The 27,490-nt window shown below is 44.8% G+C and overlaps 1 protein-coding gene across 1 annotated transcript in view; it reads left to right on the top strand.

Annotated features, from left to right (window-relative positions):
• LOC144937646 (transforming growth factor-beta-induced protein ig-h3-like) overlaps positions 1 to 27,290 on the top strand; it is a 36,550-nt gene extending 9,260 nt beyond the window's left edge. Inside the window, exons 6-15 of the mRNA XM_078865023.1 lie at positions 2,089 to 2,235; positions 4,526 to 4,667; positions 8,618 to 8,830; positions 10,900 to 11,037; positions 12,520 to 12,668; positions 15,205 to 15,341; positions 16,797 to 16,927; positions 19,105 to 19,235; positions 22,287 to 22,389; positions 22,942 to 27,290. Of these exons, the coding sequence (XP_078721149.1) occupies positions 2,089 to 2,235; positions 4,526 to 4,667; positions 8,618 to 8,830; positions 10,900 to 11,037; positions 12,520 to 12,668; positions 15,205 to 15,341; positions 16,797 to 16,927; positions 19,105 to 19,235; positions 22,287 to 22,389; positions 22,942 to 23,138 (1,488 nt within the window). The 3' untranslated portion in view covers positions 23,139 to 27,290. The remainder of the gene's footprint in view (positions 1 to 2,088; positions 2,236 to 4,525; positions 4,668 to 8,617; positions 8,831 to 10,899; positions 11,038 to 12,519; positions 12,669 to 15,204; positions 15,342 to 16,796; positions 16,928 to 19,104; positions 19,236 to 22,286; positions 22,390 to 22,941) is intronic.
• The last annotated feature ends 200 nt before the right edge of the window (positions 27,291 to 27,490 follow it).

The raw sequence follows: 27,490 nt of genomic DNA, 5'->3' as shown, positions 1-27,490 counted from the left end.
CGACTGCAACGCAAGCAATCATCATCAGGTGTGAAATCCACAGCAAGAATATTTTCTTGCTATATTTTTATTATTTTATTATTTCCCTTCTACGTGACTTCACCGAAAGAACCAAGAATATGAATCAACATTAGTTGTTTTCCTGCGCCGCAGGCGAGTTGGGGGGTTGGGGGGGATTTCTGACAGATATTGCGATTGCGATTTGATTTGCGGTAAAAAATTCAAGTCAAGCTTCAATTCAATATTCAGTGTGTAATAGATTTAAAACATGTGATGGAGCATTACCACGTGATGCCATCAAAATGTGAACTGCTCTATATGTTCTAATGCAAGGATGAGAACTTAAAAGATATGAATTTCTTCCAACATGTATTTATTAAAATGTTTTAATTGAAATAGAACAATCAAACATAGAACAATTGTTAAGTTAAATAAATAAACTTATAAAAATAAGATATTAAAACATTTCCAATAAGAAACTAATCGGACTTTTCAAATCGCAAAAAATCGCAGCCTTTGCGATTTGCTAATCGCATTGTTTAAAATTGCGATTTCGATTTAAAATCGATTAGCCGTTCGGCCCTAGCTTCAAAGTCCCGAACGAACGTTGGTGCAAAAAAAAAGGAATTGCCAACCCGCGCCAAATCTGATAGGATTGACGGCGCCTAAGCACTCCGTATACAGCTGTCGGCTACGGATACCATGGCGACGCTATGGACAAACACCAACACGAGATTTACCGGCCATAACCCCCGCATGTGCGAAACGCGCCTTCGGGGAGTTGTGTCGATGTTACGACAATGTTATTGTCGGCACGGGATGGCCCCGGCCAATGGAGGGGGGGGGGCGGCAGCCAAATGTACGTATGTATGTATATATATGTGTGTTGAATTTCTTTCGCACCATACGTAGCCAATCATGCTAACAAAGCTGGACGCAGCTTCGCTTCTCTGCATGTGAAACGCAACAGAGTTGAGTTTGTTGACTTTTTTTTTGGTCAAATCTGTAAAAGGCGAGAAAACCCCGTCATAACGGGATAATGGTGCAGGCTGGGAAACCAGAAGTTTCAAACGAGGCACAAATATGCGTAAAAAGCACAGAGCCGTTTGTGCATTGTGCAAAAAAAATCAACATTTCCTGAAAAAGTGCATTGTGGTCCTCTTCAATCCCCATCTTCAATCCCCATCAAAATAAAAGAGACAATAATGTAAAATGTCGGTTACATTTGCTCAAATAGATTTTGACGGTGACCTCTACAATGCAACTTCTTCAGGAAACGCCGATGGGTTATTTCGCCATACGCACCGAGGCAATGCACTTTTGACAACTTTGTCATGTCTTGTTGAGCTGTGTGTTGCCTCAGCAATGTCGACCTGCGTGGAATCAGACGCGCTTCTGCGGCCATCTGGAATGCGCTTTCAGATGCGCTTCTGCGGCCGTCTGGAACGCTCTTCCGTCCAATATTTGGAAGCCACTGGAGCTGTGCACTTTTAAATCTAGATTGAAAACTATTTATTTTAGAACTGCGTTTTGTGTTTAGTTTGTTGTCCTTCCCCCACACCTCCGATTAGCACGCTTGGCTACGTACGGTGCGAAAGAAGTTCAACATAAATACAAGCAATGTCGACCTGCATTGAGTCGACGCAAAAATGTGCACGCAGAAGGCCGCCGTCACACGCACACCATGACGGACGCGACGCCCGCGACCGTCAGTTCGCTCACGACTTGCGCTACCCGGTTAACCTGCAACGCGATGTTTCATTTCAAGATAATGGGGTTACGTTGCAGTTCACATTCGCCTTGCAGCACGACAAACTCAGGGCAATCATCTGTAATAACTACACAATTCTTTTTTCTCTCCCCAACTGCGGACTGTGTCTGTAATTACACGCCATACCGTGCAATTACACGGTAACTCCATTTGCTTTTTTTTACTTACGTGAGCCAGTTGTTCCGTGACCCGTTCTTATGCAAAGTCACGCAGCACGTGGCCATATCCTAGCGCAATTTGTCAAATGGCGAGTGGCTGCTGAGAACCGCAACACACGCACCCAGGCAAGCAAACTGCTTTTTTGCCCGAGAGCGCAGATCCTGACGGTGAACTGCGTTCGAGTGATCAAGCCGAATATCCTGGCCACCAACGGGGTCCTGCACATGGTCGACGGAATCATCCCAAGGGTCTCCAACAACATCCGCAAGATCCTGGAAGAGGACAGCGAGCTGTCAACGCTGAAGGTCACGCGCTCGTGACACGCGCCCTCTCACCAACGCCCTCTCACCAACACCTTCCTCTCACCAACACCTTCCTCACCAATGCCATCCTCACCAACGCCCTCTCACCAACGTGCACGTGTGCCCAACTGTAAGAATGGACACAAGTCGCCCCGAGCGCGCCCGACCTTGTCGGATCTCGGAAGCTAAAGCAGACCGGGCCTGGTTCCTGGCGAATGTGAACTTGCCTGGGAATGTCAGATGTCGTAGGCTTGGGCTGAGAGGTGCACAAGAGATGGTAGTACAGCAATGGATGCTTAAATCTACATATGTGGAGCTTAGCCCCTCTTATGCATGTTTTTTGTTTTGCCCCTGAGTGTTCTTTTGCCTGCCCACGTGCAGAAAAACAATAATTCATGAGAATTGGCCAAACATCCCAATGTTGGTCGCGACTGAAAAAAGTGTTCAGGTTCGGTGAGGCCTTCGTGCGTAAAGTTCATCGTTATTTTGAATATAATAAACCCAACCACACGTCCACTGCATTGCAGCTTTAATTCTGAATTAAATTAGACAAGATTGTTGGGTTCTTTATAGGGGTGGGATGATGCATCGATGCGTAGCTTAATATCAGTTCTTTGTATAAAAATCGATGGGTTACATTTTTTTTATTCATATATGTATCTAGCATGTATTTGGTTCGTCACCCCGACAGCCACTGCAATATATAAAAAAAAGAATCAATTTTTTTTGTTGAAATGCCAGCGATAATGGAAAGCTGGCGGGCAAAGTGGTAAAAAGATACCATCTCTCGTGCTTTGCATTGGGGAAGCGTGTGAGCAGAGGCCACTTTAGGCACGTGTGTTTCGTCAGAACCATGCCAACCCAGCAAACACCAGAGAGCACTGGGACTCTTCAGGTGCCAATCCAATTCGAGTCGGGGGGGTGGGGGGGTATTAATGCAAAACGTGATGTCAGCATAGCGAAAGTCAAACTGAAAGTCGTAACCATAGTCAGAAGATTTGAATACGTTTTCCTTTCGGTACACGAACCAAAACACGTGCCTGTAATGCCCATGTGAATGGCAACGTTTGAGATTTCACCGGGACATGGTCCAAGTCAGTCCAAGGAGCTGATTATCAACAACAGCAGCTCATGGAGCAATTGCGTGCAGTGTGGACTGCTGCTCGGGACTCAATGTGACTTCAACATTCAGTAACTATTTCCCGTGGATGAAAGATGAATAACATACACTCCTGGAACATGAATTGGTTGTTGTCAGAATGTCACTGTTGTGTTGTGGAAAACTTTCCCACGTGTTTTCCTTGCCGTGAAGCGAAAGGAATGCATTTAACTATTGAATGGAATGGAAACGTAATGGAACACAGAAGGAAATAATTTATACTTTTTGGATGCTTCTCTCTTTTATTTCCACGTGAGATTCTGCCTTGAGGTTGACGTAGATTGCCAGGATTTATAGCCAGGTAAAGAGCCCATTGCGAGCAGACAGTGTGTTTTTCAAGAGGCCTAGGTCACAGCAAACGGCAAAAAAACTGCTTCCAAAGTGCAAACATTATAAACACAGAGATTCAACAAATGATGCAGGGCTCACTAAAATATCATTGAGCACACGGAAAAAGTGTAAGCGCATAAACGCTAAGTTCAGACCAAACTAAATGCAGAGCCAAACAAAAGACAAAATACCATTGTGTTACTGTTTTTTTTTACTGTTTAAAATTACGATAATATAATTGAAACTTGAAATCAGTTATCGATTTAAGAGAGCCTCTTGTTTTGTTTTTAATGGGAGTGAATCAGTGGCAAAAATAGCGCGCTGTGCTGTAAATCTGGTAACCTGAGTTTGATGACTCATCCTGGTCAGCATCAGTGGGCCAGTGTCGTCTGAACCGGTCTTTGGACCACCACGCTTTCACCAACTCACGCTGGCCAGTGCGGTGAAGTATGGTTAAACAATTCACATGATCGACACGGTGTGGGGAGGCCTTCATCCAGCAGTGGATTTATGTAGGGTTGTAATTTATTGTTATTTGTAATCGCCAAATGAGGCCAGAAGTTGGGTAAAGAATAAATAGATGATTCTGCAAACAAGTTTGAGACTGCAAACAGCTAAAAACAACTGAAATTAAATGGTTCATGGAAATTAAATAGAATACAGATTATTACAACATCAAAACACATTACTACACAGTGGATTATTACAACCGTTTAAAACAAAAATACAAGAATAGAATTTAAATAATATCAACATTTAAATGGCTTGATTAAAGAGGCCATTTGTTGTTTGGAACGAGTGCAGTTGGCGATCCAGAAGGCTGGGCTGATGGACATGGTGACCAAGGAAGGCCCCATCACTCTACTAGCTCCAACCAACGCCGCATTTGAGAAGGTGCCTGTGGACGTTATGGAGCGCATCCTGAAGGATCCTACCTCCCTCAAAGGTAAGGCCGTACTAGGAGATTGTAATTCCACTATAGTCTCCGAAACTCATACAACACAACCCCCACCCCCCCAAAAAAAATGTGCCGCCAAACTGCAGTGGCCAAGAAGCTGGACAAGGTGCAACAGGTTGCACCGGAGTTTCCCCTTCACGTCGGCATCTTTTAGCCTCCACCCATTGTCCTTCCGAATAGCAGTTCGTTACGTACGCCAGGGGTCCCCAACCTCCCAGGTCGCGGACCGGTACCGGTCCGTGGCCTGTCAGGAACCGGGCGGCACAGCAGGAGATGAGCGATGAGTCCACGCGTGGCCCACCAATTATTTTATTGACCACTTCCGTCCGCGCCTCAGCCACAGTTTTGCTAAGCCCACAAGCTGCTAACCCCTAATAGCCAACATGAGTAAAGAACAAACGTTGCTGGAGAGCTTCTTTGAAAAGGGGGAAAGACCCAATGATGACCCCCCCTCCCCTCCGGTCCGTGAAAAATTGTCTTCCACGAAACCGGTCCCTGGTGCCAAAAAGGTTGGGGACCGCTAACGTAGGCTGCGAAGGAAGCTCCAACATACGTGCGTACAACTCCAGTCTCTGTACCCGACCACAAACCACCCTTCCCTCTGTTATCATCATGTAGCACGGTTGGCTACGTACGGCGCGAAAGAAGTTCAACATGCGTACGTATTATTGTTCGTACTGCGCCCTCCCACGCAGTGCGTTCCAAGAAGCCACGACGGTTTCCATCATTGGACGTAAACTCGTGAGTTGTTGTTCATCCAGCCACGAGCTGAAAAAGAAGAAGAAAACCTCGAAATTAAATCACATACGGACAAAGATCACGTATAACAACTGTTGCACCTCAAAGTCGTATATCCTGGGACGATGGTTTCGAATCACACAGGTCATTTAAACAGTTAAAATTGGGTGTTTGAGAGACCCTTCTGAAATTTGTAATGTACATATTAATTCTATTCTTTGGGTCTTTTGGTAAAGTCACGTAGAACAAAAAAACTAACAAAAAACTCCGACGTTTCGATCCCAACACAGGCAATCGTCGGGCTGACCAGCCCCACCCCACCCAGCCCCACCCCTCCCACCCCCCACCCAGCCCCTCCCCACCCTCCCCTCCCTACCCAGCCCCACCCTCCCCACCCTCCCCTCCCCACCCAGCCCCTCCCTCCCCACCCAGCCCCTCCCTTCACAACGGACGGACTGACACAATAATCAATCCCCTGTGGGCTGGTGTAACCAGAGGTTCCTACCAGTATAAACTTATACAAATTCAAACATAGCTAAGTAAGGGTGGTAAACCGCACTTTAAAATGTGCAAGATGTAGAAGGCTGACTAGATAGGTCATGCAATTGAGAAAGCTGCACAATTACGCTCTGATAATGAAAGCAAATACGTTTTAAGTGTCTTTATGAACCAGGAAAACCATGTTAAAGGTTTTGTTTTAAACTACACTTAACCACATCTAATGAGCATAATGCCCGTTTCGAGTTAATATTTATACAAAACAATTGTGGTGACTGCCGTTGTTTAATATGGTTTTATTTACAGGATACCCATACTTGGCCACAGATCACAATGTAAAATTACAGTTCATGTGCAGATGACATTTGAAAAATTGAACGTTTTGGCCCAGCTTGTATTGTCATGGCATTTGAAATGTATTATTGCTACTAAAACTTAAGCATCTTGTAAAATATTTCAAGGCCAGTTTTTTTACTTTGCACTGCACTGTTTGTGTGTTTTGTGTAGAGTAAACTTCAGTAGAATTTAAAAGCGGTTCATTCTTCCATCAACATCTGTGCCGCTTGCCTGCAGTAAGGAGCTGCCTAAACACTCCCGAGGGAAAACTTCGCGATGCATTTTGGGTAGCTTAACACGTGGTCTGGGCTTATTCGCAGGCCATTAGCAGACAACGGAGAACCCACGAGACACAGATAATAAACCGCCATGCAAACAAGAACAGACGCAATTCACCGCGGTTACTTTCCTGATATCCCACATTGTTTGCAGGCAAATGCCACAGTCGTTAAGTCGTGCCAAATCTTGTTATAATAGCTGGAAGTTTGTGGTTTTCTGCATGACTGCTTAAAACATTTTCTCCTACCAGAGGTTGAAATATTTGATCGGTTCACATGTTTTAGCTACACAGGGATCTGAATACCACATTTCATGCCGCCAAATAAATTCAAAATCGGAACACAATCTGCATTATTATTGTGTTACGTTATTTATTGCAGCTCACATTAACTCCAGTTTCATATATAAATAGCCATGCAGCGTATCTTACGCGGCAAACTGCTTTCTCTGTGTTGTTGAGATAGTTTTCAAGATAATGAAGGACTCTTGATTATTCCCAATGAATAGGCGATGACCAAAGAAGGTTTATCGGTACCACGTGGGGTGCAAAATGGAACATGTAACCACCATGGGCAGCATCTCGCCATGGGTGATGATTTACACCACTTTTTAAAATTATATTCTCTTATTAAACATGATACCAGTGCCCACTCTTTGGTTGTTTCGGTAAAGTCACGTAGAAAGAAAATAAATTAAATAATTTTAATTTAAAATTCTTACATTTATTTTAATTTTAAATTAAAATGTTTACATTTATTTTCTTTCTACGTGACTTGACCGAAACAACCAAAGAGTAATTCCTGCAGTCACGAAAGCTTCAAATTCCAGTGCCCAATTTCGGACGCGTTTTCATTATCGGCTACGACTGAATTTGCCATCATACAAATGGATGATCTCGTGATAGGATTCCTAAATAATATAATTGTTGGAATTTGTCACCTTAGGCCGTACCAATAACCATTTTCAAGCCATAGTTCCAAGGATGAGATAACAGCTATAATAGAGCTAAGATGCTTAATCTTTTTTAAAATGCACTTTCAAAAACAGCGACTACAGCCAGAATGGCGATAATCAAATTCAAATCCCATGACTCTGGGACTGATAAAAACATGAGTACCACTTTGTGGGAAGTTTTCCTAGACGCGATAGACAAACTCTGATTTCCTCCCACTTGTAATAATATTCAAAAATAAAGTTACTGGCCAAACATCTCAAGTAGAACTCTCCTGGAATGAATTTTACGAATTTTACAGCGATTTCCAGGGTAAATGCAGAAACGGTCAAATCAGTCCACACAAATAAAACACCTCGTGCGTGCTTGTAAATGTAATACGATCGCATTTTTATTAATATCCTATCTAAATATGATCCCATGTCAAAAGGATTTTGAGAAAATGTGCACACTAAGTGATTTTGTAGAAGGAGACGGCCGATCGGGGACTGAGGAAAATAAGAAGAATCTTATTCTTGGTTCTTTCGGTTGAAGGGAAATAATAAAATAATAAAAGTATAATATTTTTTGTTTGTTTTATATTTTTATTATTTTATTATTTCCCTTCTACGTGACTTTACCGAAAGAACCAAGAATATGACTCCCTGAAGTCACGTCAGCTTTAAATCAAAAGAAGATCTTGATCTGGAATTTTAAGAGGGGGTAGGGAATCGATAGCATGGGTGGCTGAGGGAAGAGAGTCCCCAGGCTGTGGGAGATACAACCGAGGAGAGTGAATGAACTCACTGAGCAGAGGATGATCGGGAGGGGGCTTCGAAAGGGAATTGGGGTTGAGATGGGAAGACGTAACTAATTTGATGTCGCAAACATTTTAATTTATAACTTGTGTTCCACCTAAGACAATTTGAGCATTAATGAATGTCGATTTTTTTAAAAACTCAATCAATGGCTTTCAATTATAACCAAGTGATATTTAATCGATACATCGCCTTCTTGTCGATTGGGAGGCCCGAATAAATATTTACGAAACACAAGAGCGAAACAAACCCACAACTAACGTGGCCTCACGTTCACTACTCACCCTGCCATCACCACCCGCCCGCCCGCCCGCCCTCTGACCTCTCCCTCCCGACAGCGCTCGTCACGCACCACCTCATCCGCGCGGTGCACTGCTCCGAGGCCATCCTGAGCGGCTCCAGCGTGGACACGGTCGAGGGCTCCTCACTGGTCATCGGCTGCGACGGGGACCGCTTGACCATCAACGCGGAGGCGGTGATCGAGCAGAGGGACATTGTGGCCACCAACGGTGTGGTGCACAAAGTCAGCGAGGTCTTCATCCCCGACTCGGGTGAGACGGACTCCGCATCCCGCGAACTTCGCTTCGACTGAGATCATTCAGATTTGTTTCGCCGCTATATATTTAGTTTAAGTGTCTCTCTCTCTCTCTTTTTCCCCGTGGTCGCGTGGATTTTCTCTGGGTCCTTCGGGTTTTGTCCCTCCACACTTAGAATCAACGTGCGTTTTAGAGTGTTTGGTTGCTCTAAATTTCCACTTTGGTGAGATATCCATTTTGTGGCCACGTCGCTTCTGACAAAAAGTTAATACCTCAGTGGCTTTACCTGGGAAGATAAAAACAAAGGTTCGCTTTATTTGTTTATTTTTTTAAGTGATTTGTTTACCTTTCTTATACGTTGCATTCCTTTCGTGTTTTTGTATTACTCATTGGGTCTTTCGGTAAAGTCACGTAGATAGAAAAATAATACAATAATAAAAAATTACGACGTTTCGATTGCAACACAAGCAATCGTCTTCAGGTGAAAAAATACGGCAGGCGGACTGCTGAGGCAGGAAGAAATGAAACGTTCTGACCCACCCCATCGGATTTTTCGAGTCTAAATAAATATTCTGATTCAACTTTACTTCAAAGCGGCACCCATTACTCAGGGGTTCGTTTCTCCCTCCGTATATTCCGGAAAGCTGATAGGTTGCCTTGGAGATTCAGAGATTATTAGCGTAAGGCACTACCACCAGAGTGCAAGTTACGCCTATCCATAACAATTAGTACTGCACCCAATATCCCTATGAGCCTACGAAGAGGTTTGTAAAACGAATGAGGACAAAATCAGGTGAAATGAATATTGTGCGCCAAAATTATTATTTATGAAAGTGTTCCGGACTGTTACAGCCAAAATTAAGCACTGCAGCTACTAAAAGCAAAGGTTGTGGTCGAAAGGCCATGTATATACAGTCGGGTCGCAAATTTGAGGTATAATATATTTTTAATACGAGGGGACAAAGCAGCCCGAGCCACATCCCCATGAGCTCCACTTGAACTGCACTTTCAGCTGCGCCCATTTCTGAAAGCAAAGGCCGTGGTCATAAGTAACCACCACATACGGTATATATACACACACATACACAGGGTCACCCATGTATAGATGCCTCACTGGTTATAGTGACCCCCCTCTCTTACTTTCTTCGCAACGAGCGAATGAAAAACTGTCAAAGCGAAAGCCTCCGTGAGTGACAGACGAGAGTGATCAATTGCTTCTCGGTGGGTGTATTTCTACCGCATAGGTTTTCGCCATTGTGCTGTGGAGCACTCCGATGTTTGTGTTCGGCATTTCCCTCGCGTAAGCCTCGGTTTTTATCCTTTTGGTTGTGAGAAATGTGCAACCTGTGCTTTCCATAGGGACACTTTTGGAAAAGTTTTGGCTTATAAGCTTCTTGAGTCGAATGGCGTTGTGTCAGTCATGAAGCCATAATTTTGTCTTGACAGTTGGTGAACTGCGGAAAAATGCCACCTTCAAATATCTATTTTGGGCAGCGCAAAGTTATACAGTACATGGTTTGGAGTTTGTAGCCCCAGGTCGCACACAGGAGATATGATTTGTTATTCATTTGGACAGGAGAGCGACGGATATTTAACTTTCAATTTCCAAAAATTGGTGAACTTTTGGTAATTTCTTGGAGAAATTACCCCGGGCGGGTTAAGAGAGTGAACTGTCAATTCCCACACAAAATTGCCTCGGAGTAAAACGCTGCCAAATCAGTCTCCTATATACGCACCCTATAATTAGTGTATAAATAGTGACTTAAGACTAAACAGTTTCAAATCTAATTTCTTAACATTTTTTTCCGCCTCTTGCTAAATTGTTTATCTTTCAACTTCCAAATCAATTCCAGAAGTTTTCTGCACTTTTCCAAATCTTTCTAAAACCGCGCTTGATAATACGTAGCACAGACTGAAATAATACCGGGGGGATAAACGCCTGCACAGACTGTTTTTGCAAAGCATGCGGGACTTTATTTTTCAACGTGCTTTTTTTTGTCTCCCGAGGATGACGATAATGCACACGCAGTACGACGTACGAGTAAAATGTGTTTACAATCAAGTTTGTGTGATTACTCTTTCAGCCAAGACCGCCATAGAGCTCACACAGACCGAGGATTTATCCAAGTTCTCCAACATGTTTTCTGAAGAGGGCCTCCAGGCTTCCCTGAGGCCCAACGTGGCCTACACGCTCCTCGCGCCAAACAACGAGGCCTTCACCGGTAAACAGGGCCTTCAACTGCATCCTCCCCTACTAAGAACAATAATCATAAATGCAATGTTTTACATGCGAATATTTCCGGAATTGGACGCAATGTTCGATTGAGTATGGAGCCAGAGCTCAAAGTCCCTCGTAAGCCAGCTGAATAGGTTAGAGTCTGAGCGAGTGAGAGCCTGTATAAGTAAGGGCCTGGACAGGTGAGGGCCTGGAAGGGTGAGGGCCTGAACCAGGTGTGAGCCTGAACGGGTAAGGGCCTAGACAGGCGAGATTCGGAACAGCTGAAAGCCTGAACCAGGTGAGAGACTGAACAAGTGAGGGCCTGGACAGGTGAGGGCCTGGAAGGGTGAGGGCGTGAACCAGGTGTGAGCCTGAACGGGTAAGGGCCTAGACAGGCGAGATTCTGAACAACTGAAAGCCTGAACAGGTGAGGGCCTGAACAGGTGAGAGCCTGGACAGGTGAAGGCCTGGACAGATGGCAGCCTGAATAATTGAGGCTTGAGCTGCTACTTACAGTTGGCTACTGCTTCGAGGCTGTGTTTGTGCAGTGGGAGAGAGTTCCAGATGGCCTCGCTCACTGCGTTCCGTAACCCCATTGAATGACTGATTAGTCCCTATTACACAAAATCAAACAAGCAGCTTTAACGAGACTGCTTCACCTGAAATGTTTTGGCAAAATAAACTGAGTGAATGTAAAATGAGCTCATTTATGAACAATAATTAAATAATTTTCTTTATAATAATCAGCTGATCAGTCCTTTAAACAGAACACACACCCCTGTTGTAAGGGACACATGATAATGACATAAGGAGTGGCCTATTGCTATTATCTCTCTCAGTTTATTTGCTGGTATATTTATCATAATTTTTAAGGTTATGGGCGATGCTGTCATGGTGTAACAGTTAGCGCACTGGTCTTTCAATCCAGATGTCGCAGGTTCAATCTCCCAGTGCCGGTACTGGAAACAACGGTACAATAATCTTAAATTCACCCCCCTACCTCTGTCTACCCAGCAGTATAAATGAGTGCACCACGGCTAGTCTGTGGCATGTGGCGGGGGTAATGACCTGTTCTAAAACTTCTGGCCAGCATGGTAGGGTATGCTAAATACCCTCTAGAGAAGTGTTCTTCTCTAGAGGGTATTGAGCACTGTCACCCACAAGGCATCATCAGTGTGAGGGCCCCCACACATTTGAAACCACTGTGGTTCAACAGCACGATGATGGGGGATGTTTTCACATTTGTGCATTGTCGGGGGTTGCAAGTCAGGGGCCGCACTAAAGGCCACCAGAGCGCGTCAGTGGCCCGCAGGCCTTGCAATGAAGAACACTGCAGTAGGGGGTTACCTCTAATTCGCAGGGCCGCACCTTTACCGTCTAGACTTATTAGGGCCATGAGAGCGGCCACACAGTGGTAGACGTTTGCAGCCATTAATGTTCGCGACACGACGACCTTCCCCCCTTTTAAAATGGTTTCGCTCCACAGACAACACCATGGAGGAGATGTCCACGAACACCCGTGACATTCTGCTCAACCACGTCATCAAGAACCAGCAATCGCTCTATCAGCTGTACGGTGGGCAGACGCTGGACACCCTGGGTGGGCGGAAACTGCGCGTGTTCGTCTACCCGACCGTAAGTGAACGAGCACGTGGTAAGGAGGCCAACACTTTGACCCGTACTTTATGAGCTGCATGTCTTAGGGTTCAACGTGCAGGACATTAAAACGGATGGGCAAATCTTCTATACTGGATTCGTGTTTGGAACTTGCAAGGTTGGACTTAGAATGGAGCAACACAGCAATGGAAATTAGAGATGGGCTATTTCGATTATTTAAGTGATCGGTTACTGTACTCAATCGATTATAAGTTTGATTGCTGGACTAAGCCGAGAACTAAAATAATAACTGGGAAAATTATCAGGCGTGTCACACTGGGCGTGGCTTATAGGGGGTTTCCTGCCTTCAGAAGGCAGGGTGAAGGGGCGGGTTCGAGTAATTTAATGCAAAAAAAAATGGTTGTCGAGTAAAATTTGGAGTTGATCAATCGACGCATTCGGCTAATTATCCCAGCTCTGAATGACGGTGTCGACTGAAAGGGGAGGTTGCGATGGGTGGGTCCGATGGGCGGGGCACATGGGCAGAGCAGAGGAAAGTAGATTACTGAGACCAGGCACTGAAGTATTACCCAGAGGTCAGTAGCCGAGGGGGTGGACCATCGCCAGATCGTGGGACACTTTGAGAGCATCGCTTGCGGGAGGTCGGGTGCCCACTGCGTAGCACATGTGGATTCTGGCAGAGGGAATAAATGACAGCGGCACCAAGAACATTGGCCATGATGACCACTCTAAATGTACCTTAAACTACCAGCATTGCTGTTATGCATCCAGAGTTTCAATAACATAAAAATTACTTAAGTGTCCTGACCGGTTGTCTCTAGTCAGTTACGTTTTCTAACCCAGCTGATCAGTGTGTGTCAGCGAGTCGTAAATACACGTTAATCTGATGGCAAAAAGTTTTATTCAGTTTCTATTAACATTAAGTGTTTGTGTTTTTGTTCAGTGTCTGTTCTACTCAATTATAAAATATATAATTCCATGAGAAAAAAATCAATGCGGACAATACGTTATTAGTTCTGTGTTGGTGCCTCTTTGAGAGGCACTGTAAGCTTAAGTAGCAGATTGCTCGATTTGCTTCCCATGGTCTGGAATTCCCTTTCCTCGGCCATCTCTGCTGTCTACTTTCCTGTGCCTGTGCAAGTCGGAGACTCAAGACATTCCGCTTGTGTCCCCTGTGACTCATTGTCTCTTCCTGTCTGTAACACGCCCACTGTTCTGTACATCACCTTGACATACGGATGCATTTAGACGCTTTATAGACCCACATTGTGTTGAATTGTTTAATCGGCGCTGTGCTATTGGAGTGGCGTCCATTGTGTTGAGGTTCTGTCCACACTCCGGGAACATTAAACAGCACACGGGCGTTCTCGCGTAAAGAGCCAGTGCGTTAACTCTTCACGTCTTGGCTTTAATCCCAACAGGAGATTCACTTCCCGTCGACGGGCAATCCTCATAAATGTAAAATAATCTTCCCTCACAAGGGCTGTAGGCATTTGCAATTGAGATGTATGTGCCTCAGTGGGTCAATTAATAAAGGAGAAAAAAAATCCTCGAATAAATCATCTGAAAAATAGAGCCTGTCTCAGAAAACTACGCTGTTTTACAGAAACAAATCATTAAACCAACATTCGAGTTGTCTGACTTCCTCCACCAAACTGGAACTTTTCCAGACATTGTTTTGTGCCGAACAGATGCTGGGACTGTAGCTCCAGCCTCCGCATGCAGCGAACTCACAACCCCCGCGCAGGGCTGGATGAAGTTTGATGGGGGTCCGGGGCTATTCTATTTGTTGAGGGTTCTCTTCGTGTATTCGATGCCTTCCCTTCACTCTTTCAACCGCCACCGTCACCCAATGCCAAACACTGCACTGTTATTCACCTCTGTTATTTTAAATGGGATATTTTAATTGTAACATTTATTAAAATGTTAAACAAACAAGACGTGTTTTTTTAGTATTCGGCACTTAACTGGTAGTAATACACTTAGCGATGCTATGGCTTCAATGACCAAATTACCTTTAGGATTTATCGCAGTGCCACGGCGCTGCGTTTTGACCAGCGCTTACGTTGTGCAGGAACATTTTTCGGGAACACCCCAACCCCTCCCTCTCCCTTCCCCCTCTCCCAACAGCTCAGTCAAAGACAGCTCCAGCAGAAATTGAGCCCTTGTTTTGAGTTTTATAAAAAGTAGTTCATTCGCACATCCATTTTGGCGAAGGATGGAGCCCTCGAAATCCGGGGCCTCATACTGCGTCGCCTGCAACTGCCCTGTCTCCTACATCTGATCGAGCAGTTCCACAACGACGTATTCAGGATTCTAACGACAGGTCATCGGTCGCAAAAATGTGCACGCCACGCGGTAACACGCGAACTGCCGAGCGGATCGACGGTTGAAAGCAGAGTCTGTCTCCGCTGTCACCAACCAGCAGCAGAGACGTCCACTCGTGCAAGCGATTCAGTTGCACGCGACCAAATTGCGCGACCGACCGATCGCTCGCTCGGGTGTGGGCCCCGGCTTTGACTTTGACCCCCCCCCCCTCGCTATCTCCCCCCAGGCGATCTGCATTGAGAACGCGTGCCTGGAGTCCCAGGAGCGCACCGGGCGGCGTGGGGCCGTGTTCGTCATCAGAAATGTCCTGCGCACGCCAAGCAAGAGCATCATGGACAGCCTCGAGAGCAGCCAGCACTTCAGGTCGCAGAGCGCAAACAAGCCACGGAGCGAAATCAGGGATTGGGGGGAGGGGAGCCAACGGTCGGTCTGTCGGGAGGCTGTAGCTGGCCCTCGAGTCTACACGTCACTTCCTACGGCCCATCATTCCATTTCATATGGCCCGCTCCCACATGGGGGCTACCAATTCAAATGGACCGCACATCGAGTTTCGTGCTCCTGTGAGGTTCACGAGACCCGGGGACGTTTGATGGGAACAAGAATACCTCGCAATAAAGTAAATGGGACGAACTACAAATAACGCCATTGTCTCAAGTGGTGTAACGTTACGCAAACGATGAAACCATTTGTAGATTTCCCAGGACGGCTACCTCAACACGAGGACGATGCTGGGAAAATCACGACAGGAGGTGACCCGATCCGCAAACGATTTGTATTTGTCACTGCAAAGATCTTAGCGGCACTGATTGGGTACTGGATGTGAATATTTTCAACCTAGAAATCCTGTTTCTAATTTGAACGCATTCAGTCGCTTGCTTCACTGCTCAGTCGACACACATGCTACTTTGTGCATTGTTATTGCATAACGCTAAAGTGTGTGTTAATGTTAATGCATAGCCCGCCAAAGGTATTTGAAAGTCCTTTTCAGCCCCCATTAAGGAAAAGGTTCCCCACCGGGACGATAAATGAATGTGAAACCCAGTGAAACAAGTGTCTAATATCGTGTAGAAAACTACTTGGGCTATGTCTCAGGACTTTCCGACATGAGTTTCAAAGTTTGCAACTGAATGTCTTTGAAATCATGGTTCATCACTCCATCATAGCACTCCCATAACAATCCCCCCCCATCCCTCGTTATTCAATACATTGTCGTGATTCAGAGTTGTTCTTCGACCCGAAGATTTATCGATAAAGTTATTTTAGTTTTCATTTTAGTTTTTCTTGATGACGTACACGCACGTCGTCGGAACGTGAAAGGGTTCAATGATATTAGACGTCTGAGCTACCCAGCTATTTCAAGGGGAAATCACTGCAACTATTCTTCCCTAGTTACGGCACAAGGAATCCTCGTTCTGAGTACTGCAAGTTGAGCAGCAGGGAGCTCGATTGGGGTTGGACGGAGAGAGCTCGAGCCACGGACCTGCCCTTGCACGGAGAAACTGTAGAATGTGTACAATGATCTTGATTTGAAGCTTTCGTGACTGCAGTAATTCATACTTTTTGGTTATTTCGGTAAAGTCACGTAGGTAGAAATAAAATTAATATAACCTCTTGCCACGGCAGCTCTCTCGCCAACTTCAGCAATGTGTTCTTGCTGTGGTTGTCCCACCTGATGAAGATTGCTTGTGTTGCAATCGAAATGTCGTGATTTGTTTTATTTTATTTTATTTCTAACTACATGAATTTACCGAAAGAGCCAACGAGTAATGTGTAGAATAATTAAAATGAGTACAACAACGATGTTTTTGTTGGGTGCAGCATTCTGGTGGAGCTCATAAAGGCGGCCGGCCTGAAGCAGCAGCTTTCCCGATCGGGGACTTTCACGATCTTCGCCCCGACGAACGAAGCGTTCGCATCGATGACCGAGCTGGAGATCGAAGCGCTGAAGGGTAAGGCAGCCCCACGCACCTCACCTGTGCGCAGGGCCGGATTAACGCAGCGGCTTTCGGGGCCACAGCCCAGGGTGGTTGAAATGAATTCTGTGGTGGCGCATGATACATCCCACAGTGGTGTATTTTGAAAATGAAAGCCACAGCATCACTTTGTGTAATACTACCAGTTATGGGCAGAAATACATACATTTTATTTAGTTTTACTTTTCGTAAATATAGAACTGAAAGAACCAAGGAAAATCACAGTGGTGCGTTTGGTATCCAGCATGGTGATGGTGAATGAGTAAGGGAGGGGATTGAATGTATAGATGGGCTCCTTAAAACACAGCCCCCGTCAACTAAATCGGGCTCTGCTAGTTGGTAATCAGCCTTCATAAACCAGGTGCACACACCTCTGCATAGGTCATAGGAAGTTTTTGATGTAATGTAAAGCTATGGCATTTGCAAACTCTTGCTTTGATAATTCTCAGTTACAGAGATGTCCAGGAAAAAGGGGATAGGAGTTGGCTACGTGTTTGGAGTTTTTTTTCTTCCCAAGACCATTGAGAGGCTTATAAGGGTTAAAATCAATTGCCTTGTTCCCCCCCCCCCCCCCCCAACAGCTGTCTCTTGGCAAGAGGGATTCGTAAATAAGTGTTCTGGCTTGCAAAGGCATACACATTGTGGTTAATATTTCAGAATGAAAACCAACACCACAAGCTGCTACGGCTGATGATAATTCTGGGCTGTCGACCAAAAAAACCTCACATTGCTATAAAAAGACCAGAGCAATTTTGCTTTTAAACCTAAATAATCAAGACTACGGAACCCCCAATTGCCACATCTATGACTACATTCTCTGTTTTGTGTTAGGTCTGATTATGGAGGCGATTATTTCCCAATGTGCATTCTGAAGGGAGACCACAAGTTTGATGTGTGGCCTCGGTACTGGCTTTTCTAAAGGTGGCCAAGAGGACAGAGCAAGCTTCATTCATGCTCGGAAACATCCAATGCAATTGTTTCCACAGGCTGATCGGTTTTATGAAATGTTGGTGCGTGTCTCAGTTGGGGTGAACAAGTTGCAATCGTTCAAAATAATATATTTGTTTCGTTTCTTGAAACGAAGCTTCATGAAAACTGCCATTGTTAAAGTCGTAGCTCGAAAATAACATAAAACATATTACTGCTTAGCAAGGGTGCTCTCCACAAATTGTCTCAATATACAACCACATGGCTCCGTGTGTTCTCTGCGTATGGCGCACGACTCAATGCATCAGCAAGTTCCCCTGCCGCTTGTTAAATTGTCCTGAGAGACGAGGAAGAAGAAGAATTGGCCACAGTTTCTCCCAGTTGCAGAGCTTGCAGCTGGGCATCACCAAAAAAAAACCCAAATCCATTGCAAAGCTGGATCTACACAAACATCACTGGAGCACCGTTCCAACACAAGCAACGCACCCTTGCCATTGCTCTGGTAGAGGGAAGAAAAAGAGCAACTTCTGATAGAAGCACACTTTGATACAAGCACAAACTTGAACTTGCTCCCCAGGGAGTGTGCTAAATGACCAGCCTTATGGCTCACATCACCACCGGCAGAAGTGACGGATGCTCCAACCGTCCGTCACTTCACTGTGCTCTCTGGATATGAAACTGCCTCCCCTGAACACATTGTCGGCGAGATCACCGATTCTAGTCTTCAAGGCCTTCAAATGTCGAGTACACACATGGACATCTCCTAACTTCACCGCACGCCTTGAACCAATGATTCTGCCGATTAGATGTACTAATGTGTGATATGGCTATTGTTCACAATTGCACCAAATAAATAAATAATTAGCCCGTAAAAACAAAGTTTTCACTATAAATCCCTTATATGCGTGGCATCGGTTTTATTTTATTATTCATTTCTGTTTTTCTTGAGTAAGAGTTTCATTTTTATCACATTGGTATTTTAAATTAAATATGAAAAAAAGATTTCCCTAAAAAGTTGGAAGATTTTGGAAAAAAAATTTCACGAAAATAAATTGTCACGCACAACGAGTCTGTGTGCAAAATGTCAGCTCGATTGGATAATGGGAAGTGGGTTAAAAACGACCGAAATATTTGCACGGTCGTAAGCGCGCAAGCAAGCAAGCAAGTGAACTTAATATAAAGGATTTTAAAAACGCCTCATTGTCCACTTTCCTCCCCGATCGCAGCTGACCCAGACCTTCTGGAGAACATCCTCAAGTTCCACATGCTCAATGAGGTCGTCGTGAGTGGCGGCATCGCCAACAGGGTGACCAACTTCCTGACGACACGTCTCGGAGGTTCCTTAGAGGCCACGACGGTCAGAATGTGCACCTCCACCGCCACCTCCACCGCACCGCCACCACCACCTCCACCGCCACCTCCACCTCCACTGTCACCGCCACCTCCACCGCCACCGCCACCGCCACCACCACACAATCATGCAGACTGCGGTCATCCTCGCAAGCAGCGACTTTTTAATAACTTTCGATTGAAAGCTTTCGTGACTGCAGGGATTCATCTTCTTGGTTCTTTCGGTAAAGTCACGTAGGATGGAAATAATAAAATAATACAAATAAACCATAATAAAATAAATGTATTATGGTTTATTTTTATTATTTTATTATTTTTGATAACTATCGAACAAAGACGGTCACCGCATCGCTCGCTCTCAGATGCCCCTTTCTGCGGCCGTCTGGAACGCTCTTCCTTCCGATGGTAGGAAGCCGTTGGAGCTATGCACTTTAAAAGCGCGGGAAGAACATGCAAACTTGATAAATACAGACATCAGGATTGGGATCGAACCCATGGCCTCCTTTATACCAGGCGAGATAGTTAACATTTCACCACTGCGGCACCCTTCTCGGAGCATATCACAGTAGGACAAAGAATTCTAGATTTGAAGCTTTCGTGACTGCAAGGATTCATACTCTTAGTTCTTTCGGTAAAGTCACGTAGGTAAAAAATGAGGTCGTCACCTGAAGACGGAAGCTTGTGTTGCCTCCGAAACGTCGTGACTTTTATTGTTTTATTTTTATTAATTTTAATGTCATTTTTTACCTACGTGACTTTACCGAAAGAACTAAGAGTAGGACAAAGGATGTTGCCGCAGTGTTCTGTGTAGGTAACGTAGCCCGGCAGCAGCCTACAACACCTGCCTCATGCATGGTGAGTCCAAGTGCTATGCAGGCTCAAACCAGCTTAGCTTCTCTGGAGATTTGACGAGATCCGGTGCAACGGGGTGATGTGGTCATAAGCCACCTCCGATGATAATAATAATAATTTATGCCTTGATGTTGGAATTTACGATGTTCTTTTGAATCCGTGATTGCCTTATCTTGTGCGATGTAAACATTCATATTCTTAGGTTTTTTCGGTAAAGTCACGTAGGTAAAACATCAAAATTAATAAAAATAAAATAAAATAAAAATCACGACGTTTCGGAGGCAACACAAGTCTCCGTCATCAGGTGGGACCTTGATGCAGCTAATCTGGCTGTGACGGTCCCACCTGATGACGGAGACTTGTGTTGCCTCCGAAACGTCGTGATTTTTATTTTATATTATTTTTATTAATTTTGATGTTTTACCTACTTGACTTTACCGAAAAACCTAAGAATATGAATCCTTGCAGTCACGAAAGCTTCAAATCTAGATGTAAACATTGTGGCCGTTTTTGTGTCATCGGGCATGCGTTTACATCGGCGCTATTCGCCCGCCTGACCAATTCACACAAAACCATTCCGCCTTGCCGTATATCTCAGGGCGTGCGACGTAAAGTGCATAAATTAGCCGCCGTAACAATCCTGTACTGCACGAGCGGCTTCCCGCTGCAGCTGTTTCGAAATGTCCAGCGGAGTATCCGGAGCCTGTTTACCTTGGAAACCAGCACAAGTGCCCTACGTGAACTCCAAACTCAAGCTGACGCTGCCGGGGGTCTCTGGGGGGGTATTTTTCAGCTGTGGCTTAATCGTCCTGTGAACAACGGCAACGAAAAGGGCTCACGCAAGCGCCAGTGCCATGAAATCGCCAACATATGATGATTTTGTTATTGTTGTTATATTTCATATTTATTTTCCCCGTTTTATTCCGAGTTTAATTATCGTTCGTTCACATGCGTGTAAATATTTCGTTGACCATTTCATTCCACAAATGTGTTTATTTTCACGGCTGTTATGGCATACCTTTAACATTCTACAGGTATTAGCCCCGGCGAATTTGTATTATAGACCTGGGTGAAGTACTCTTCTGGAATTTATGACGACATTTAAAAACTTCCAATGCAAGCAAATAAAAAAATCTACGGGGCCATTAAATGAGTAGGCGCAAGGAGTGGCACTGGTGAGTCAGAGGGGACGTAAAGTTACAGCCCTTTGACATTGCACTGCTGGCTGAAGGCTTCCCCATGTTTAAAGTCAGTCACGGAGATGTATTGGCCATCCTCACCCACGCTGGTCAGTGAGTGCCGAGTTGGTGAAGGAGAGACGCCAGTTCCAATCGTACTCTTTGGTTCTTTGGGTAAAGTCACGTAGGTAGAAAAATAAAATAAATCACGACGTTTAGGGCGCGACACAAGCGTCCGTCATCAGGTGGGAAAGGATTTGAGCATATTTGAACATTGGGAGGGGGAGCGGGGATGTGTCCACCCCCCCCCCCCCAATATATATTATAATTACGGCCTTGGTTTAATTAAATCGCTCGCTGAGCAGGTACGAGGTGGATTATTACATTGCAGGATTACGAGAGGTGGGGACATCAGTGTATTGACCGTGGCCGATGGTGATGTTAAACAAATTCCCCCCCCCCTTCCACTCCGCTGTGGAAATCATATCACGATCCAGGGTCATAATTCAAATGAAAGCATTCGCTATTTTACCTGATACTGGGGTAGTGACCGGAAGCACCTCCAGTGGACACTTGGGTGGCACGAGCCAATCACATTCAGCCTATAGGGATCGTAAAATGTCAATTCTTACACACGATTTGATAAATATATCATGAGCTTCATGATCAATATGAATGTATTGATTGATGTATCGTTCCACCATTACAGATCAGGTGGACCATGTTGATAAAAATGTTCTCGTATATAGATCGAGACAATTACATTCATTACATACTTATAAAACACCCAGGTTAGTTCGGGGTCGTCACCACTGTTTTAAATTCAGTTAATGCCACCGACAACAATGGCAAAAAAGAAACTGTTGTGGGTGTTTCACGTTGAATCGTGATTACCATGATTTTGTTTCACGACTGCTTGTTTAGAACCATTTGTTTGTGTACACACCTGGAGTGGACCGGGTTCCTCTGATCGTTGGCCATGCATCAAATGCGAATTTATGTTGACTCTGGTTTTGCACATTCCACAGAAAAACGGGCACTGCATGATCAACGGGAAAGAGCTGGATGACACGGATCAGATGGCGACAAACGGAGTGATCCACTCCATCAACACCTTCTTCAGGCCCAAAGGTGACGTCGTTAACCCTTCTTACACCCAAAGTGCTTCCGAGTGCCAGGCCCATGCTGTTTAATGGCTCTAGAAAGCGACGGATGGTCAAGTTTCAGCCGTGAGATATCTAGCCAGCATGGCAGAGGTGACCAAATGCGTTCTCAAAAGTCTGTATATCGTCCCCTCGTGCGGAGCTGCTCCCACTGAGCGAGTACAGTGCTTGATACAGCAATCGTGCTGGGACGGTTCCACCTGAAGACGGAAGCTTGTGTTGCCTCCGAAACGTCGTGATTTTTATTTTATTTTTATTTTACTTTTATTAATTTAAAATTTTTACCTACGTGACTTTACCGAAAAAACCTAAGAATATGAATCCTTGCAGTCACGAAAGCTTAAAATCTAGGATTACAGTGCTGTGCGTTCACCTTCTGTTGATTGTTTTTTAAAGCTCGGCGCAGTTTCGCACAACGAGCACACTCGACGTGCCCGACAGCGGGTTCGGCGAAAACCTTCACCGGGTGAAAACTAAAACCACGATCTTTCCGCTCGGCGCTTCCGTTTATCGTTCGCAGAGGTCAGTGGCGTGTCCTTCAACTACGTGCACGGCATGGTGAAGGTGACTAAAATCACCAGGACCTTCCAGAGTTACACCGTCACGACGAGCAAGGGCAAGAGCAACTCGAAGCGCTCGGCTCTTCGGCTGGCCAAGGCTCTCAAAAAGAAGCCAGCGGAGAAGAGCCCCCGCGCCAAGTCAAACAGCAAGCAATAGAGAACGCACTCCGCCGAATTTGGCCGGTCTTGTCAAGTAACAAAAAATGTCTCTTTCTGGGCGGGGGGGGGGGCGGTTATTGTGTGGGTACGCGAGCATGTTTGTGTGCGTGCGCAAGATATGGTAATTTGTTGGAACGGAAACCGTTTGGCCTGGGTTCAGCTTGCGTTCACGTTGTCGTCGTCGTCATCATCTCGTGCCAGTTTTACTCAAAGGGACCGGCCTCTGATGAATCTGATGTGCGAAAGGTAGGAGGGTAAAGACGCAGCCCTGCAAATTCTTACTCGTGCAACTGCTGGTTTGAAGGACCCTCCGCTAGAGAGAGATGTAGAGATCCCCTCTCGAGGATATTTGGCCTACGTTCCCACGCTCTACTTAACTCGTACATAAACATGATCAAACGTTCACTCTTAAATCTAAGCACAGGGCTGTCAGTCCCATGGTAAGTGTTTATAGAAAATACCAAAACAATTATTGACTTAGAGGAAGATTAATTGTAACAAAAAGCATACGGCAACACACTTTTAAATCTCTTTTTTGTTTTTCAACTCGTAAATGACTCGCGGTTCTGAGGGATGGACTTTTCAGTGCCCTACGTGGATAGATGACCAGCATCGGAGGCAGCAGCTGTAAAGGCGAGCGGGACCGCAGGACCACGTCACTTTGTCTTGAAATAAATAAACAAGCTTCGGTGCTCTGGATTGCCAAGAAGAGTGAACTAACGATGCCACCGCAGACGCAATGGCCCACCGCCCATACCCTGCAGCACAAAGCTTAACGTCGAAGGCGGCATGTGGGAATGCAGACTGACCACCAGTGGCACTCCGACAGTCGTCGAAAGAATCTGAATCGGCGATTTCCGGCTCAGATGAGCATTTGATGCGGTGCTCATCTCCAGTTTACAGCCCCGGTGTAAATTCCACATTCGTGTGCCGGGGACAAGTATGTCCGTAGGACAACCACTGTTGACTAAAGCCACAGCATGGTACACACGTAGTGTTGTGAACCCTGGAGGGATGGTCAGCTGACTCAACCCCCCTGCATCTAGCGCTGAGCTATCTGGCCATTTCGTTGCCTCGGGGTCTCCAAAGCATGACACTTTATTGCAACTTTAAATCCTGATTAGCCGTACACAAACACGGTAGCCGCTTATGTCACTTGTTTTCCAGGCAAAAGAATATGCACGTTAGTGTGTGTGTTAGGTTCTTGGCTTACGCTATCAGATTTTCAAACCGACCTCGACCTATCCACTTGATGCCCACACCATTTCACGCAACCCGTGCATTAGCACGTTTAGCTACGTACGGTGCGAACGAAATTCAAACGTACGTACGGTGCGAACAAAATTCAAACGTACGTACGGTGCGAACGAAATTCAAACGTACGTACGGTGCGAACGAAATTCAAACGTACGTACGTACATACATTGTCGCCATTCTGTCTCAGACCGGCAGCTTCTCCCAAAGAACCTGGGATGGGTCATCGATCCCCTGTCGGATGAGGGCCTCAAGCTGTGTGGGTCATCGGCGTGATTTAACCGTTCCTCACTACGCGAGTCAGTGTGCATTGGTGAAGGCAGGCGGTGTAGACGTCGGTGCATATCAGGCAGAGAAGACCATTTGATTTTGTCCGCACTGCCCGCTGCTGCCAAACACGGATATCCTCGCAGCGCAATGCCGACCTGTTGCTACGTGGCCGTCACCCACCCAAAGCAATGCTCGCAGGAGGACCCGCGAGAGATGACAACAACACGCTAGGTGGTGCTTTTCGGCAGTTTCTGCTTTAAATGTGACGAGTGTTCCATTCGTGGAAATACGCCTTTGTCAATTTCCCGGTCTGGTCACTTTTAACGAGATTTAATGCGTTGCTCTTGGTCTTTAGAAACTGTAATGATTAAACCGTATACGCATAGAAAATGATAAATTGGTGGTGTGATTACAGCTGGTTTTGATTAGTTATCTGTATTCACAGTGAATTCACTGCCGTACGTAAATTCAACGAGTACCGTTAGCTAATATTTTCAGATCTGAAAGTATGAGTTAAACAAGGAAAAGAAAATGCGCAAATAAAATAACAGTACCTGTCTTGGTATTGCAAGGTGTAAATGGGAAGCGGTTGTTATGACGGCAGTCAATGTCTCAGGACTTGGGTAATATTGTAAGATAACTATTATGCATGAATGGAAAATATAGTGGGAAGTTGGTAAGCCAGACAGAGCCATGACTAACGCCGCATAATCTCTTAATATCCAACATAAAATCGCGGTGTAATTCATTCCAACGGTCAAAAGTAACAGTCTGACTGTCGCCTGATGAAGCTAGTTGTAATTACCGGCGTAACTTCGTACTCGGAGTGTAAATGTTGTGGCTTTGCTCTCCAACACACCGGCGTGCTGTACTCGTGACGAATTGGCACGTTCTGTATACTCGACAATCCTTACTAATTGGCTGTGTCGGGTGGTGGCGGGTTTAACGACACATTTATACTTTTACACGAGCTAACCCAAAAAAAGACTTCATTATGAACAGTAACAGTCTTTGGTAGACCAAGTGTATTTAACTCTTGTGTATGCAACAACTAAACCTGAACGTGTTAATAGTTTCACTATATATGCCTCCTCTTAGACATGTATCATTGGCATCTTTTTCGTGTGTTGAAATTGCTTCTTTACATATTCTTTGCCGTAGTTTCGTGTGTGTTTTTTTGGTAGAAAACATCTTAGAAGCCTCTTGTGTGTCTTTAAGAATTGTGTTGAGCAGATATGATAGAAATTATATATGCACATACATATGCAGTAAAATAAGGTTCGTAACCATCGCGAAGTAAGACATTAAAATTGATATGGTTTATAATCATAGCTGTTTAGACATTGGATGTAATAGGCGGTATGCTCATACAATTGTAGAGTGATTGACTATTAAGGCAAAGATAATTCCACATATTTCTTCACGTGCAGTAGCATTACCTGTTCAGCTAATAATGAGACAATCTGAATTCCACCAATACGTGAAAGCAACATGAACATTCTAACAGTGTCACATCAAGGTGGTATCAACTGGGACCGATTTAAATGATCATAGTGAGGTTCTAGTGAAAAATGAGTTCCATCGTGTTGGTATTATCGATCTCTTGAACGGCTATGCACTTCCATCGAGTAAAATAAGTAGAACTCCTCTTATCCTATTGTGGGTTATTCACAAATTTACTCCAGTTTATCCGTACGAAAACAAAGCGCACAATTGCGGATAATCAGATGCATTTTCCGTGGAGCTTCTCTTAGCCGTGAAAATGTGGTCATTCCGCAAAGCAGGACGGGAATAACTACAGATCATAGGAACGATAGGGCCGAAGATAATATGAGTTTTGGTAGATCCTACAGTGCCAATTTATAATAGGAGTTGTGGGTAATAGGGTCGCAGATAAGAGTTAAACTGTACAGCATAATAATGGCATGTAATGTACTAACTCGTAAAGAACATTGTTTTACGCAGCTATTCCACAGTACAGATATACTGCAGTTAATACCAATGTTTTGTTTTTCACAGCATGTTGGTATGTGTCACATTCCCTGCCAAACACGTCAATCTTTTTCCTTTTTAAATCCTTTATATTAAGTTCGCTTTCTTGCTTGCTTGCGTGCTTGCGTGCTTGCTTGCTTGCTTACGACCGTGCAAATCTTTCGGTCGTTTTTTAACCCACTTCCCGTGATCCAATCGAGCTGAAATTTTGCACACAGACTCGTTGTGCGAGACAATTAATGTTCGTGAAAAAAAATTCCAAAATTTTACACTGTTTAGGGAAAACAAATTAAATATTTAATTACCAATTGTTTAATACTGGCAGACAATCATCTGACCCATAGGTGGCAGCCATCTCAAGCCAGAGGACGAGAAGACTCTAGCCGCCACGCATATAAAGGATTTATAGTGAAAAACTTTGTTTTTACGGGTTTACTTTTTACATTGTGGCCACAATTCATGTGTTGTTAAACTTTCTAGTGAGCATATATACACAGCACATATGTTTTGCAATTCCATTTTAAAACGATGTATGAACCCATTACATAAAGTGTATTCACGTACAGTTCAATTGACACCGTGCACAAATATAATCTCTCATCTCACTATGATCCACCACACTGTCTCTGCTCCAGCAATAAAGGCCTCCTTCTTAAAAAGCCTGCAGTCAAACTTGTCTATATGTAAAGTTGAACTTGTTTCGTACCGTACGTCGTCAACTGTGCTAATCGGAGGTACAGGGGGAAGGACAACAAACTAAACACACGCAAAAAAAACATAATTCCATAGGAGGTCGCTCCTTCTCGGCTTCTGCTCCTGTTGTCTGGAATTGTC

The sequence above is a fragment of the Lampetra fluviatilis genome, chromosome 19 (genome assembly GCF_964198595.1).
Source record: "Lampetra fluviatilis chromosome 19, kcLamFluv1.1, whole genome shotgun sequence".
Lineage (NCBI taxonomy): Eukaryota > Metazoa > Chordata > Hyperoartia > Petromyzontiformes > Petromyzontidae > Lampetra > Lampetra fluviatilis.
Note: the sequence above shows the minus strand (reverse complement) of the source record. Positions and strands in the feature narration are given on the sequence as shown.